This window comes from Bemisia tabaci, chromosome 6 (genome assembly GCF_918797505.1).
Source record: "Bemisia tabaci chromosome 6, PGI_BMITA_v3".
Lineage (NCBI taxonomy): Eukaryota > Metazoa > Arthropoda > Insecta > Hemiptera > Aleyrodidae > Bemisia > Bemisia tabaci.
The window spans coordinates 32,148,124-32,162,331 of NC_092798.1; the positions used below are offsets into that span (position 1 = coordinate 32,148,124).

General features: G+C 33.5%; 1 protein-coding gene across 3 annotated transcripts in view; it reads right to left on the reverse strand.

The window, feature by feature from the left end:
• Window positions 1–433: 433 nt before the first annotated feature.
• Window positions 434–14,208, reverse strand: part of stac (C2 and C2B_Munc13-like domain-containing protein staccato) — a 67,897-nt gene continuing 54,122 nt past the window's right edge. For all 3 annotated transcript variants that reach the window (XM_019061588.2, XM_019061596.2, XM_019061605.2), the window contains 12 exons: window positions 13,437–13,574; window positions 12,815–12,866; window positions 11,589–11,752; window positions 10,410–10,626; window positions 9,286–9,360; window positions 8,431–8,538; window positions 7,673–7,888; window positions 6,526–6,735; window positions 4,713–5,022; window positions 4,041–4,164; window positions 3,324–3,526; window positions 434–1,651 (listed from right to left, as the gene is read on the reverse strand). In XM_019061588.2, coding sequence (XP_018917133.2) covers window positions 1,548–1,651; window positions 3,324–3,526; window positions 4,041–4,164; window positions 4,713–5,022; window positions 6,526–6,735; window positions 7,673–7,888; window positions 8,431–8,538; window positions 9,286–9,360; window positions 10,410–10,626; window positions 11,589–11,752; window positions 12,815–12,866; window positions 13,437–13,574 — 1,921 coding nt within the window. In that variant the 3' untranslated portion in view covers window positions 434–1,547. The remainder of the gene's footprint in view (window positions 1,652–3,323; window positions 3,527–4,040; window positions 4,165–4,712; window positions 5,023–6,525; window positions 6,736–7,672; window positions 7,889–8,430; window positions 8,539–9,285; window positions 9,361–10,409; window positions 10,627–11,588; window positions 11,753–12,814; window positions 12,867–13,436; window positions 13,575–14,208) is intronic.

The window sequence follows — 14,208 nt, forward strand, 5'->3', positions numbered from 1 at the left end:
TTTTCTTCTTTCCTTTTTTTATTTACCTATTTAATTTTTTTAAATTTTTACTCTCAACAGGGAAAAATTTGTGTAAAAAGACAGCAGTTTAACTGAATATTCTTCATAATTGAAAGATATTTTTAGTATGAATTTCAATTTTAAGGCTCTATCAGTTTTCTTTCAAAATAAAAAGAAAAATAATTTGTTAGTGACACTTCTAAAATGCTGTAACGGAGAAGTGCCCTCTTTGCATTCTTTCCCAGTACTTTTTTTTTTTAAATCACTCAGATTTAGGGTCATAAGTGAATGAAATAATGGAACTTATTCATCGTCCCTCCTTTCCTGAAAAAAAAACCAAAATTCAGTCCAAAAAATATTAGAGTCTGGCATGCAGTGTCTATAGATAGCATAGTTATGAAAAGGCACTTCGATTTTTCAAAAAAACTTTGGCTGGAGAGGAAAATGCTTTATTTCGTTCCATTATCAGTATAACAAATTATCAACAATCATGAAATGATTAGGTACATTCAGTGAAAACATTTTTCTCGTGATTAGACCATTGGGTATTGTTGCTTTTTGCGAGTATGCCACATTTTAGAAATGGAACAAGCTTCAAATCAAAAGAGTATAAAAAAAGTTGAAAAGCTTGGATGAATATCTGAAATATCACATAAAGAAATTAATTAATTTCAACTAAAATTGAAAAATTACAATGAGATTGCTTTCATTTCACAAATCAAAGTAAATATTACGTCTAGACTCTAAGTATATTTTTTTCATAAAATCACATTCACACAAATCACGAGCAGAGGAAAAATTAGACAAATTTTTTTTTTTTGAGAAGGAATATACGTATGAATTTTGTCGATGTTACATCTAATCCAGTGGATGAGTTTTTTTGTATTATTGTGACTAAAACATGAGGTTTATTCAAGCGCTTAAAAAAAATAATGAATTGCTCATGAACATTTACAACAATGTGCCTCTGGGGCATTCTTTAGGGCAAGTTACTAAGAGCAGATATTTTTCCAGTGAACAACATTTTTGAGTGAATTGATCCTTCTCAGACTTAGATTTTTAAACATTTTATCTTGATTGAGGAAATACAGGTCAACCTGGATTTTAAGAACGTTTTATCTCCACACAGGTAAAAGAAAAGAGATAATTTAATTCATGGGTATTTTTTATAAGGAGAAAACATTTCAGAACGTAAGTCCTCGGTTCAATAATAATAGAAATCGTGATTTGTAGATCTTTAAAGAATTTCTTAAAACTTGTTAGCTAAAACAGTTAAATTTTTTTTTTCAACCACACAGAATTTCCTTTTCCCCTTTTCAGGAGGGAAGGCAGGGGGCTAATTTTGGTTTTGAAATGATTGCAGTACCCTATTGATTGGGAAAAAATTGAAATAGTTAACAATTAAAATTGAATAGAGTTCGCATCTCCTCTAAAATTAACCAAACAAAAAATAAAAGTACAAAACTTAAAGTTAAAAACAAAGTATGGAGAACAAAAAGGGCTTTTAATTATTTTGCATCATTTGCTGAGCTATTTAAAGTAGGTACTTATTTTATCACAGGAGGATTCATTTTCTGTTTCTGCGTCTTCAAAAAATCTTTCACCAATTTTTCTCCTTGTCGGTGCTCTAGTGCGCGGAGAACTTTAGAATCTGAAAAGAGAATGGAAATACAAAATTAAATGGAATCATTGAAGAGTTCAATTTTAAAACATTTGATGTAAACAAGTGTTTAAAAGTTTTGCAGAGATGGAAACTACATTCAAAAGGGATTATGTTCAGGGCTTATTTGATCAAATTAAAGGGAAACTTGATGAGTTGTATTGTCCCGAAAAACAGCATCAAAAACTACAGAAGTTTTAGACAGGTCTCTTTTACATAAAGCATCTCTTCTCAGATAAAAAAAACGTAACAACACATCTATCAGGCCAAAATTCCAATTGCAAATCGTACATTTACTAAGGGAATTTCAATCTGTACATTTCTCAGATTTTTCTTCTGATCATCAACAAAAATTAGTGGCAGTCATATTCTTGCTAAAAAGAGGAATTATTTGAGATAATGTCATTCCCTTGCAATGGAGTAATATTCCTTCATCTGGGTGACAGTGTAGTTTTACTGGAAAAAAAAAACCTACTGAGAAAAGGTTTCCCTTCATATAGACTTCAACAGTCTTTGGGGTCTTCTGAAAAATTTGCTCTCATCATACACTGATGTCCTTATTCCAGACCAGAATGGTCACAAATGATGAAAATCTTTTAAACTCACTTGCACATAGGTATCATATAATCTGCAGATACGTTTTGTTCCAGCTTGTGGAACATCGTGACCATGACAGAGATGGCAAGAGAGTACTTTTTAAAGTGCCTAGCCCACAAACTGGCACATCAGTGCAGTTGTTGACTGTTGCCTTTAGGTCGTAAGGTAACCAATGTGTTCCGGACACATCACAGATCAGATCTTGAAATTTTCCAGGAATTTCGTGGAGTAATGGCTGAGAAATTGAAGAATTAGTGCCAGTTTAAGAGCCCCAGTTTGACAGTGAGCTGGACGCTTAAAAAATGTTGATCATATTTCTTATGCAGTCCTCAAGAGCGCATTAACTTTTGTTCTCATTTGTTGAAGAAAATAAGTTGTTACAGGCGAATTTTCGATAGTGGAATTGGTCGAAGTTTTGAACCTACTGCCAGTCTCCGTTACAACAAAGGGCGACGCCGGCGTGCTGTCAGCGCGAGACGCGCACTGGCGCCTACAAACCTAAGGGGATACTTCACGCATTGCGCAATGCGTGAAGTATCCCCTTAGGTTTGTAGGCGCCAGTGCGCGTTTCTCGCTGGCCGCCCGCCCGCCGCGCCGCAGCGTGCCACGGCGCTTCCAGCAATTATTTCACAACAGAGGTGTTGCACAGTACCATACGAAATTGAAAGCGCTTCAACATATCAAGAATGACAGGCATCCCTCAACAGTATGGAGCTTTCCTCGCAAAATAAATCAAGATACTACAGAAAAAAAAGAGAGCAGTAGCCCAAAAAGTCACCAAGTCCTAGCATTCGTATTTAATAAGGTTTGGCATAGTTTTTGAATTTCATTAGAGAAAAAAGTGACTCGATTTAGGCAGCAATAACGACCACATCCAAAATTCTCGACTCACTTCCCAAGGTGGGTTAAAAACCAGATGGATGAAAACGTTGGCCAAAATTGATCGAGCTGCTGAGTTTAGTTCTTGACTACATCAGAGCGTTTTCCGCCTTTGGTTTGCAACCCTGCCAATCTAATTGAAAAAGTCGACCAAATCCACTCTCGAAAATTTGCCTTTTGTGCTTACCAGTATTGTTAGAAGGACGACTAAGAGGAAGATGGATTTGATTCAATTCATCTAAATGCGTTCCTGGAGTGGAGACTGGAATGTCTGAGAATAGGATAAATGCTTCCGCAACAAAGTCTTTTTTCATTCCTAGGTAGTCTTGGTCCTTAACGACAAAGAGCAGCAGAGCCTTGTCACAGTTTCGTTGTTCATGACTTAAATGGCTGAAAAAAAATTAAAATCCAATAGAATAACAAAATAGAAAATAGAATTGGATGTTTGAAAAAAGTGTCACTCCAATTGAATTGTATATTCGAAAAAAGCGTCACTCTCTGAAAAAAGAAAAAATATCCCACACACCAGAAGCAGATGAATTTGTCCAAAAATTTTTGGTTGGTGCACTGCATGTTGTGAGGTTGCAGGTTTCTCATCACACACTACGTTTTCAGAGGATGACTAGGTATTGTTATTGCAAAAATTTGTAATGTTTTTCTTTACCTTTTCGAAAATATTTTTCCTGAATTGTTTACATAAATATCATATGGTACCGATTCTTTTTGAAAAATTGGTACAGACCTTAAATCTTGAGCTATATTTTTTGTAGTTTTACTTTTAATGTGAAAAACTGCAAATAAAAATTTTATATACACACCTATTTTGTTACTGCGTCCAAGTTATTAAGTTAAGTTATTAAGTTAGCAAATAAAATCAAGTAAAAGATCAGGAAATTTGACTTACACAGTGAATGATTCATCAAATAAAGGGAATAAGGTTTTCTTCTGAACTTTCGTTTTGGGTTTTGAGATATTTCTAAATTTGTCCTCGGGTGAGAAGTAAACCTTAAGGAAAGGATCACATTGACCTAAAACACAAAGATTATTTAAATTTATTCATAGTATTGATTTAAAAACATTGATCTCTTACGAACATAGAACCAAATAATACATTTTTTTATTTTTTCACAATTTGATCATTTTTTACATACTCTTTTTTTAAGATCCAATGGGGCAAAGACAAGGAATTTTTCCAGGGTTGTAGCATTGTTTATCCTCCGCATAATTTTGTGAAAAAGCCAAAAAGTTCGTGAAAAGTTCAAAGAATACAAGGGGTGAAAATCCTAGTCAAAATCCGACCAATCAAAAAACGACAGCTGAGTTACTGTAACAAGGTAATGTTTGAAGACAAGTTCAGCCAATCAGCAATCAGCAATTCAGGCGTTTCCCTGCCTGGCTACATCCTTAGAGCCCACCAAAAATGCCCCTTCAAGCAGGTTCCAATTTAGGCATTTTCAAAATGAGATTTCTTCGCCATTTAGGGTTTGAAAAAATCAGTACAAATTCCTGGAGGCTTAGTTCGCACCGTCCCGTCAGAGAATGATTTTAAAAAAAGGTGCCAAAGACTCGTTCTTACCATTTGAGTCCATAGGAAGTAAATTCCTGGCATTTAATATTTCCAGTCTCAATGTTGTGTCGACAAACTGTGCTTTGATGGCTAGCTCGCCGCAGTTCACATCCTCTATCCTTTGGATCTCTGACAGTCTCTCCAGATAGTATTCATGAATTAGCTGTGGAGTTTCCATGCCGTACAATCGCAGAATTTCTTGGAGGTTGGCCAATATCTCTTGATTGCTCGTCGACTCGAAATCGCCTTGCTTGAAAAATTTTACTAGAATGTCTAGAGTCTCATTAAGACTTGAGAAGAAAGATGGTGGTCTTCGTTTCTGGAAACAAGGAAATAAATGTCACTTTGGACTAAAATAATACGTTAAGTACTAAAGAATTAAAAATCAACACTTCCGTAATTGAAAGAAATGTTTGTAGGAGCAGATTACTTATTATGTTATTTTACATTTTTTTAGATTTTAAAGATACCTGGGTAGGTAATTGATTTCTATAAAATATGAAATAAAATGAGAATTAGAACTCTAATTTTCAGTCAAGTACGAGTGAACAAAAATTTACTTTGAAACATGCTTAAAATTTATCGGGTATGATTCCAGTTGTTCCTTGTTTGAAGAACAACCTAATCAACCAAAAAACATAAAAAGAAAAGTAATATAGTCCAGAGAAAAGCTACTGCAAAATAAGAAAGATCACATCCAAAAAAACCAACCCTGATGAGCCAACCAGGATAAACCAATCAGGCCCTTTCTCAGATTAAGTATTATGTTATTTTTTTCATTTGGTTTATACTTGAGTAAGATATAACTTTCTGAAGAAGTATTTGAATAAGAAACAATATGTAAAATTCACCCTTGGGTACACAAGGGGGAAAAGGGATTAGCAACACAGTTACGCTTTTAAGAAAATTACTACTGTCCATAGAAAAAGGGACCTTCTCGTTTGGAATCTAGTTTGTTTGAGCTGAACACTGCTTATTGGAGTGTTTTACGCAAATTTTTAGACAAAAATCACCTAAGATTGTATCCCTAAACTGAAATCATTGGGAAAGTTTTAATTAAAAAAACATGGTTTTAAATGCAAGCTGCTCAAAGTTTTAATCTAGCATGATTGGGGCTAAAAACTTTGGATTTTAATGCAACTAAATGCTCATTGATAGCAAAAAATTTATCTAAATTGCTCATAAATAATTATTCGGGATACAGGAGGGTATTTTCTATCAAAGACTAAAATTCTGATATTCCAGATTCCAAATTGACAAAAATCATCCTGCAAAATTCTCCTTTCTTGAACATGGGTCCCTATTACGATGAATAATTGTAATCAAATACTTCAGGAAAGAGTTCCCTAGGTATCAGCCGTCAATTGTAACTGACTGCTTTATTTGGACGTATTTCTGTCAAACGGAACTAAGCGCCATGAAAGAGCATTGAGAGCATAGGATGGAATGATCCCGATGCCCGGTTCCGCCGCCAATCCAAGCCCCCTTCTACCTTCCTCACCCTATGGCACCTAGGTCCGTTTGACAGAAATACGTCTATTTGAAGAGGAGCGTAACTGCTGCAATTGACTTTACAATGCATGCCTAGATGCATGAAAATACTTCATTACAAAATTTTGATCAGTTTGATAAACTGACGTGAAACTTTATGTCAAACTGATCAACATTTTGTAATAAAGTATTTTCATGCATCTACGCTAATCATTGTAAACTCAGTTGAAAAATAGATGCAATAATGCAAAAATATAGGAAATTATTAACTGCTGAGGCTTCTTTATGTTGTTTACATTCTTTTCTTAGTGAATGGTTCACTTTTACTTACCTCTAGATTATCAGTGACAATATCTGACATCAGTTTTGATACATTGTTCCAAATGATAGAGAGAATTCTTTCAAAGTTATCGTTGTTGAGTTGAGTATGAAGTGTGGTTAGGTTATTGTCCAAATAAGACATGAGACGATCCACCTGATTACTCTCTTGATGCAGTAATTCCGCACCTTCTAGTAGAAATCTGCCCATGATTGGGGTCATCTGAAATTCAAGAATTAAAAATATCCTTTACGAGCCAATAAAAATAAACCAAAAATAAACTGTTAAGCACTCTTTATTATTCGATCGTTTGGTTTATAGAAGATCCGGTTTAAACATGTTGCATTAGATTTTGGTTTGTTCTTTGTTTTGTTAAAAAATAGATGTTAGCTGTGTTAAATATTAGTTTTGTAGTACACATGGCTTATGAAAATATGGTTCTATTACTTGCAAGATAAAGTTTATTATTATTATTGAATAATCTATTGTGATTTAATCAAACGAAAAATCGAGATGCAGTGTGATTCAATCGCTATAAAATTGCTGCTAAATTTTATCGTCGATGATATTGTCAGGCTCACCAAATTATAACTAACTAACCTTGATTAAATAAAATTGTGATTAATAAAATCATCATTTCTTCTCGATGGTGAAAGTGTAATTTAATTGCCATAAAGTCTAGGAAAACCGCTTACAGCCCGGTGATCCCAACGATTGTATCACTGATAAAATAGCAACTTTATTTCGATAAATCACAATTTTTCTGTTGACAAATGCTACTTGGGGCATAGTTTTTCCTTGGAAATTCGATTGGAAAATTATGATTCTGAAGTGATTTTAATCAGTTTTGAACTCAAATAAGAAAAAGAAATAGCAAAGAGAGGTGATGAAAAACCAACATAATTAGCCATAACAATGGTCCGTTGATTTTTGGCTCTAAAGAGGCATGGTAAGTTTCTTAAATCACAAAATTTGAATTTTTTTACGTGTCTGAGTTTTTCAGTGGTTGCTTTGATTCTGTATTCTTCAAGTCTTCAACAGTAAGCATCACAATGGTCAAAGAATCATACAAAAATCACTGACATAAAAACCGTCCTAAAAAAATTCTGAAATAATGGAATTTGAGGAAAGCAGATTGGTTGAAAGTGGTTATGCTTACCTTATTTGCGACTGTCTCCAGAAGCTCTATAATTTTGTTCTTAACAGTATCAACAGCATTATCTATCACAAGTGTAAGGGTATTTTTGCAATGTTCAGCAGCTGCCGAACTTTTAAAATCTGCTAATGAACCAATAATGTTACTTAAACCTAGTTCATCTACAAACGGCGCAATTGACTGTTGAACATAGTCGATATTGTTTATCGCCAAGCACCACTAAAACATACAAAAAGCATAAAAATTCAAGTTAAATAATTAACATTAAAATAGTCTGATCTTAATTTTTTAAAGTAAAAATTAAAAACAATACAAAAGAATCGGACTAGACACAGCTCTTTGTACTGATTATGTGCACCATCACTACACTAACTGTCTCGCCGATTAGTTTTTGTAAATTTTACATTTTCATAATGGACTTACAATTATTTCAGAGACTACAGAGTTTTTCTTTAAAAAACTCGTAACTTTAGCAGGAATTTTCCGATAAAATACATGGTAAGACTTGTAATTGTCCCAGTATTAGAAATTTCTGTTTTTATGAGAAAATGACAAATTCACTGCATGACAGGCAACATGTTATCTCACAAGATCAATAAATCATTTTACATAAACAAAACCTTTAGATTTTTTTAGATGGTTTTGATTACAATTAAAATTTCAGAATGAGAGCTACAATATATTAATGCGAACTCTGCGCAGGCTAGATGGTGAATGTAATAGATTCAGATGGGAATAATTAGACATCATAGAATAAATACCTCATTAGTTACTTCAAACTTTTTTTCATACACAGAATCCACGTCTCCGATATTTTCCACTTTTTTACTCATCTTGTCCGCGTAAAACACTGAGCACCTACAGATGTCCTGGAAGCAGAGAAAGCCATGATTAAAAAGGAATATTTTCATAAAAACTTCAAAATTTCATTTATTTCAAATTCAGAATCAAAATTTTTCAATCGTCAGCATATAATGAGAGATGAACAACATGCTGCTCATCGAAAATAATTAACGGCACTCAATTACTCTCTAAGTACTACAGTTTTCTGAAGGAGAGTACATCCTGTTTGTGTACCCATATTATCGTAGTGCTTATGCAAACACTTTTGGAGAAATTACTTTTTAAGAAAATATTCACAGAAAGAAGAAAAAAAATTAATGGATTTGTTTTTCGATTGTAAACTGAAAAATTATTGAGCAGTGCAAAAAAGCACAAGAAAATTTTAATACAAAAGTGAAAGTAGGTATCATAGAAGTTTAGGTCACAAAATTTTGAGCGGAAACTATGGTAAATGAGTACTAAGGGGTTTTTTTTTAGTTTAGTGAATTGATTTTGTATCGCGTATTTCTATTTTAAAATATTTTTCTCATATCAGCAGATTTCTGCAACTCTTTAAATTTAAAATCAAAGATATTCTTAAGCTCAGCTCATTTACAAGTTTCATTCTTGATTTAAAAATCATAGAAAAGTAGACACAGAAATTTCAGAGGTGGAAAGGATGGTTTTTTCTATGTGATCTGATACTCTCTGATGTGTTGCACAAAATTATTCCACTCTAGGATTTTGAGGATTTCATGACGGAGTGACGGAGAAAAATTTGGCTTGCAACTTACATCAATTATTTTTGCTACAAAAGTGTATGATCCTTCAATATCAGGCCACGCCAATTGTTTCCAAAATATTTGGATCTGAAATTAGAACGTAGAAAAAATAGAAATGCATTAAAAAACAGCAAGCTCTAACATCTGGGAAGCTTTCAACTATGTTTCAAAATACAAAAATCTCTTTTTTTAATATCACCTGTTATGAAAAAAATTTCTTGAAACAAAAACGAAAACTCTACAACAAAAAATCGCTGGGTCCATTGTCAATTTATTATAAAGAGAGAGTAAGTACTGTAAGCCTAATTCTCACAATTGTGTGATAAGAACCTATTATGAGCCTGTATGTTTCTTCCTTTGAACCAAGTTTTACAGATTTCCATGCGCCACATTTAATTTGATGACACCAGCTTAGGTATTGAATGGGAACTCATAGATACTCCAAAAATTACACAATATTCAATTTAACAAAAAGAAAATTGAGTTTCCTCATGTAATTTGTTGCATATGAGGCCCTAGATTAGGTTTAATTCCTGAGGGACAAAGCATAGAACACAGAAACTCTATGACATTTATTTAGCATCAAATTAGAACATTCTTGGTGTCTGGTTTTTTTTTTTTTTTTTTTTTTTTTTTTTTGTGTGTGTTTGCCAGAGACAAGAGACCCTCCACTAGTATCTTGGCCATGGTGGAAGCTTTTACTTTCGGGACTTCAGCATTCTACTGTTGGCTTACCTACATGGTTGATGTTCAACAACGTGTTGGCAGTTTCGTTTTGCAAACAAGCCGAAAATGGCCGACGTTTGGGAAAGTTGTTTGGCTCATGACGTCATCCGAAGCTCATCATCGACCATGTAGGTAAGTCAACAGCCGAAAATAGGGTGATGACTGTTGCTCGCTAATAATTCTCCATAGGGAATTGTTGAAACCCCGAAAGTAAAAGCATCCACCTGTCGCTAGGAGGCCAGTGGAGGGTCTCTTGTCTCTGGTGTTTGCATAAAACTTCGAGATAAGGAGTTGATTAAGGGGGCTGATGGATTTGATGAAAACAAATTAATATCAAACAAATAAATATCTCAAAGAGGAACGACAGTGAAATTTTGAATTGAGATATTACGTAAACAGGAGATAAATACCTGATAAAAAATTGCTAAAGTATCCACAGCTGACGAACTGTATTTAACACAGACATCTACAGGTTCTAATTCATCAATTTCCACAGCCTTCTCTATTCGATGCATTGCTTTGTATACAGCAATGTCTAGCCACTGAGCTACTCCTCGATAAAACCATGTGTGGAATTTTGAAATGCTATAATCATCTTCGCCATTTCGACTGAACGTTTCTCCATGCCTGAAAGTAGGAGAAAATAGCAAATTTTATCCGAGAAAATATTGGCGTGAAATGGTGAAGTGTTGAGATTCCTATGGATTAGTCTACCTTATTTTGATCGTGATCAACGAGGAGAAATCTTTAAACTCCTCTTACACACAACTCCATCAACAGTGACTGTCAGCATATCAATGTTAAAACTGCAGAAAAGTGTGTCTCCGTTTGCAGTGTGGCAAACTTCTTGTCATACTTTATTTTCAAAATTGAAAACTACTAAACGTCATATCTTGAAAACTTGAGTGATTTTCCTTCGTTATGTGAAGAATATTCTATGAAAATTTCGAGGTATGATGTTTATTTGGTCTCATTAAAAAAATAAAATGGGAGCAGAGATTCTGAAAAAATTCAATCTCACTGTCGTTACTGGGCTTATACAAAAAAGTTATTATTTCTTACAAAAATATACTCATGAAAAATTTGTGTTTTTTAAAAATATTTGATGAGAATTTCCTAGATTATATTTTTTCATGTGTTTGAATGAATGTGTTCTTTGCACATTACTGACCTACAGTTGGGAGAGAATGCTTAACTTGAAACCAATTTTAAATAAATGCTTAAAGTTTAAACCAAGCTGTTCTTCTGAACTTCATGAGATACAACTTCTGTAATTTATTATTTAAACACAGAGACGAGTGTTTCTGTCGATTCATTCGTTTAGGCCGCCGAGAATCAATTAAAATACTTTGTATCTTTTGGGTCCTCATTAGCAAGTGGTTGCCAATAAGGATGCAAAAATATTTTTACACAACAAAACTGATTTTGTTTGACAAAAATAAAACTGCAGCAACGATTATTTAACCTTGTCAGCACCCAATATGCCAGGTTGGTCAATACAATTTAATTTTGAATCCAATAAGGGTAAAGGTCCTTTGATCTCACAATAAGATAAATGTACATGAAAAAATATGAATTAAATATATTACACAGTGAAACGTTGAAGAGCAAGATACAGCTCAAACAAGGTTGTTCCCATTGATAAAGGATCATTTTCGTATTGATTTTCTGGAATGGTATCTTCTGCCGTGAAAGTCAAAGGCTTCAACTTTTGACAGACTTCTTGAATGACAGGTTGGCATAGATCACAGATCTAAAACAAAAAATGAAAAAAACGGTCTCATAGTGTTGGAGTTTTAAACCATTTAACATTACAACAAAAAATTGTTGGATTAGGGGAGTAAGTTTGTGGTGCTGAGTAAGAGACATAATTTTCCATTCCAGATTTAGCGAGGTATTTTTGTCGAATATAAGTATTATCCTAGAACCAGAAAACATTCCCACCAATTATTGTTTGGTTTTTAGGATAGATACTGTACAATGAGAAATATGCACAAATCTTGTAGAATAAACAATATGTATGCTCAAGTTTTCTTTTTAATGAAGCGTTCAATCCGAAAAAGACTCAAAAAATCTAGAGTTGAGTTCTGTAACTTTTGCTTAGCACAGTAAGAACGTTAGAATGCTACGTAAATACCTATGGTTTGTGTGACAGGCAAATTGGAGGTAATAGAATTTTATTTTAAAAAACAAATTTTATTTAGAAATATTGCAAGAGTATTACTACTCCAAGAATTTGTCTTGTATCTAACTACATGATTTAGATAGTATCAAATTAATTAATTAAAAATAAAAAGTAATGTTTGATGATACAGTAATCTACAAGAAAGGTAAAAGAAATATCAATGAGAAACAGTAACGAGAACCAAGACCCTCACGTTAACTATACTGACATGGGTATGAAACTATCAAACTCGCATTGGCTGAATGCGAAAAATGCATCTCTCCATTGGAACATTGCAGTATATCCGATTTTGTTTTATTTTTTTCAAGGAACACCAATTAAAATGTTTCCCCAAAATCTTTTGCCGTTTTTTGGAGGAAGTAAGGAAAATTCACAGAAAATTTCAATAGGACTGTTGGTAAGTTTTCCTTTAAAAAATAAAATGATCACAACCTGAGATACACATATTTTGACTTCAGCCATTATTACTAATCGCTAGATTTCTAAGTTCTCAGTTTGCCAATTTCATCGGAACTCACTTTCTTTTCACAAACTTTTCACAAATTTTTCCTCCCTTACTCACATGATTGAAAAATGTTGATAGTATCGAGACAGTCATTTATGTAAAAATTAATACATTAATATACTCACTTTGGTTTCATACTCGGCAAATATACTTTTTGCATAAGGTATTGAGATAGTTCTGCAAAATAACAGAGGAAAAGGGAAAAATTAAAGTAAAATTACATTGTAAATGTACATTGTACATTGTACATTGTACAGTTGATCTTTCACTAAGAGGCTATAATACAAGTTAGAACTTGAGTGTCAGCACAAATTACAAGCAAATAAAAATCAGATAAAAGCAAGGAAAACATGGCACACTATTCCAGTCAAAATATTCTTCTATCCTACAATGTACAAGCAAAGTAAAAAAATTGCTTTAGCTTTGAAAATGAGAGGATGAAGGACCGAGGATGAATTTTATTTGAATGAATGTAAAATTCATTAATTTTAAGTCGGAACATTTCACACAAATATCTGATGCTTGAAAATTCACCTGAAATGAACCATCTCAGACTTCAATGGTAAAAATGCATTGTACGGTCTTCCAAATTTTAAGTTTCAATGATCATCTCTGGTGCTGATTGTACAAATCAATAACACACTCTGTCTGATCATTTCATCAAAACTAGCGTTTTATAAAATGTTAAAATGATTCTTGTTTTTTCCTTCAAATCAACTAAGTAAAGGAAAAAGATGAATTACATACTGTTGAAAAATTTTTTCATGGTGGTCTATCGCACGTTGTAAATCTGATTTCAAACTGAGAACTATTTTGATCAAATTTTTTAACTTCGCCTCATCTGTGCTATCCTCTGGTTTATTCGCCTCTGTTGTGTGAAGGAACCTGCAGGAAAGAAAATTGTACGTAAACAAATTAGGACAGTTCTACATCATGTACGTTTCCTCACTCCTCAAATTTTTACTTCCTCCTCGAATCACTTCTAAAGATCTAAAAGCACAGTCAATTTCGATAATTTTTCAGCTTTAACAAATCCGTAAGGTCAAACTTTTGATCAATCTGCTGATTTCAAGTTTTTGAAATATGACAAAGGCATTATTTTGATGCAGAGCAATTCCTGAAAGAACAGTGTGCCCTTCAGGAGTTTGTCCCTATGGCAGCCATTGTGTCCTCCGGTAGACATAGGAATTGAGGACGATAAAAAAGGCTGAGCTATTAGCCAACTTAACAAATATAATATGCAATCATTGCTACATCACTTTTTATTAAAGCATGGCCGGAGTAGCAATTTTTGCATATAATATTTGTTTAGTCGGCTAATAATTCAGCCTTTTTCATTGCATTATGAGTAGCCGAAAATCTAAAAATCTTGAATTGAGGACTTCTTTGGCAAAAGGGCGTAAGAGGCTTGCAATACTGCTATTTTTTGTAGCATTTGCAGCAAATGAAATTCATTCACAGTCGACTTACTTTCACAGAAAACGAGGAGAACTTCTAAGCAGATTCAGGGAAAATTTCA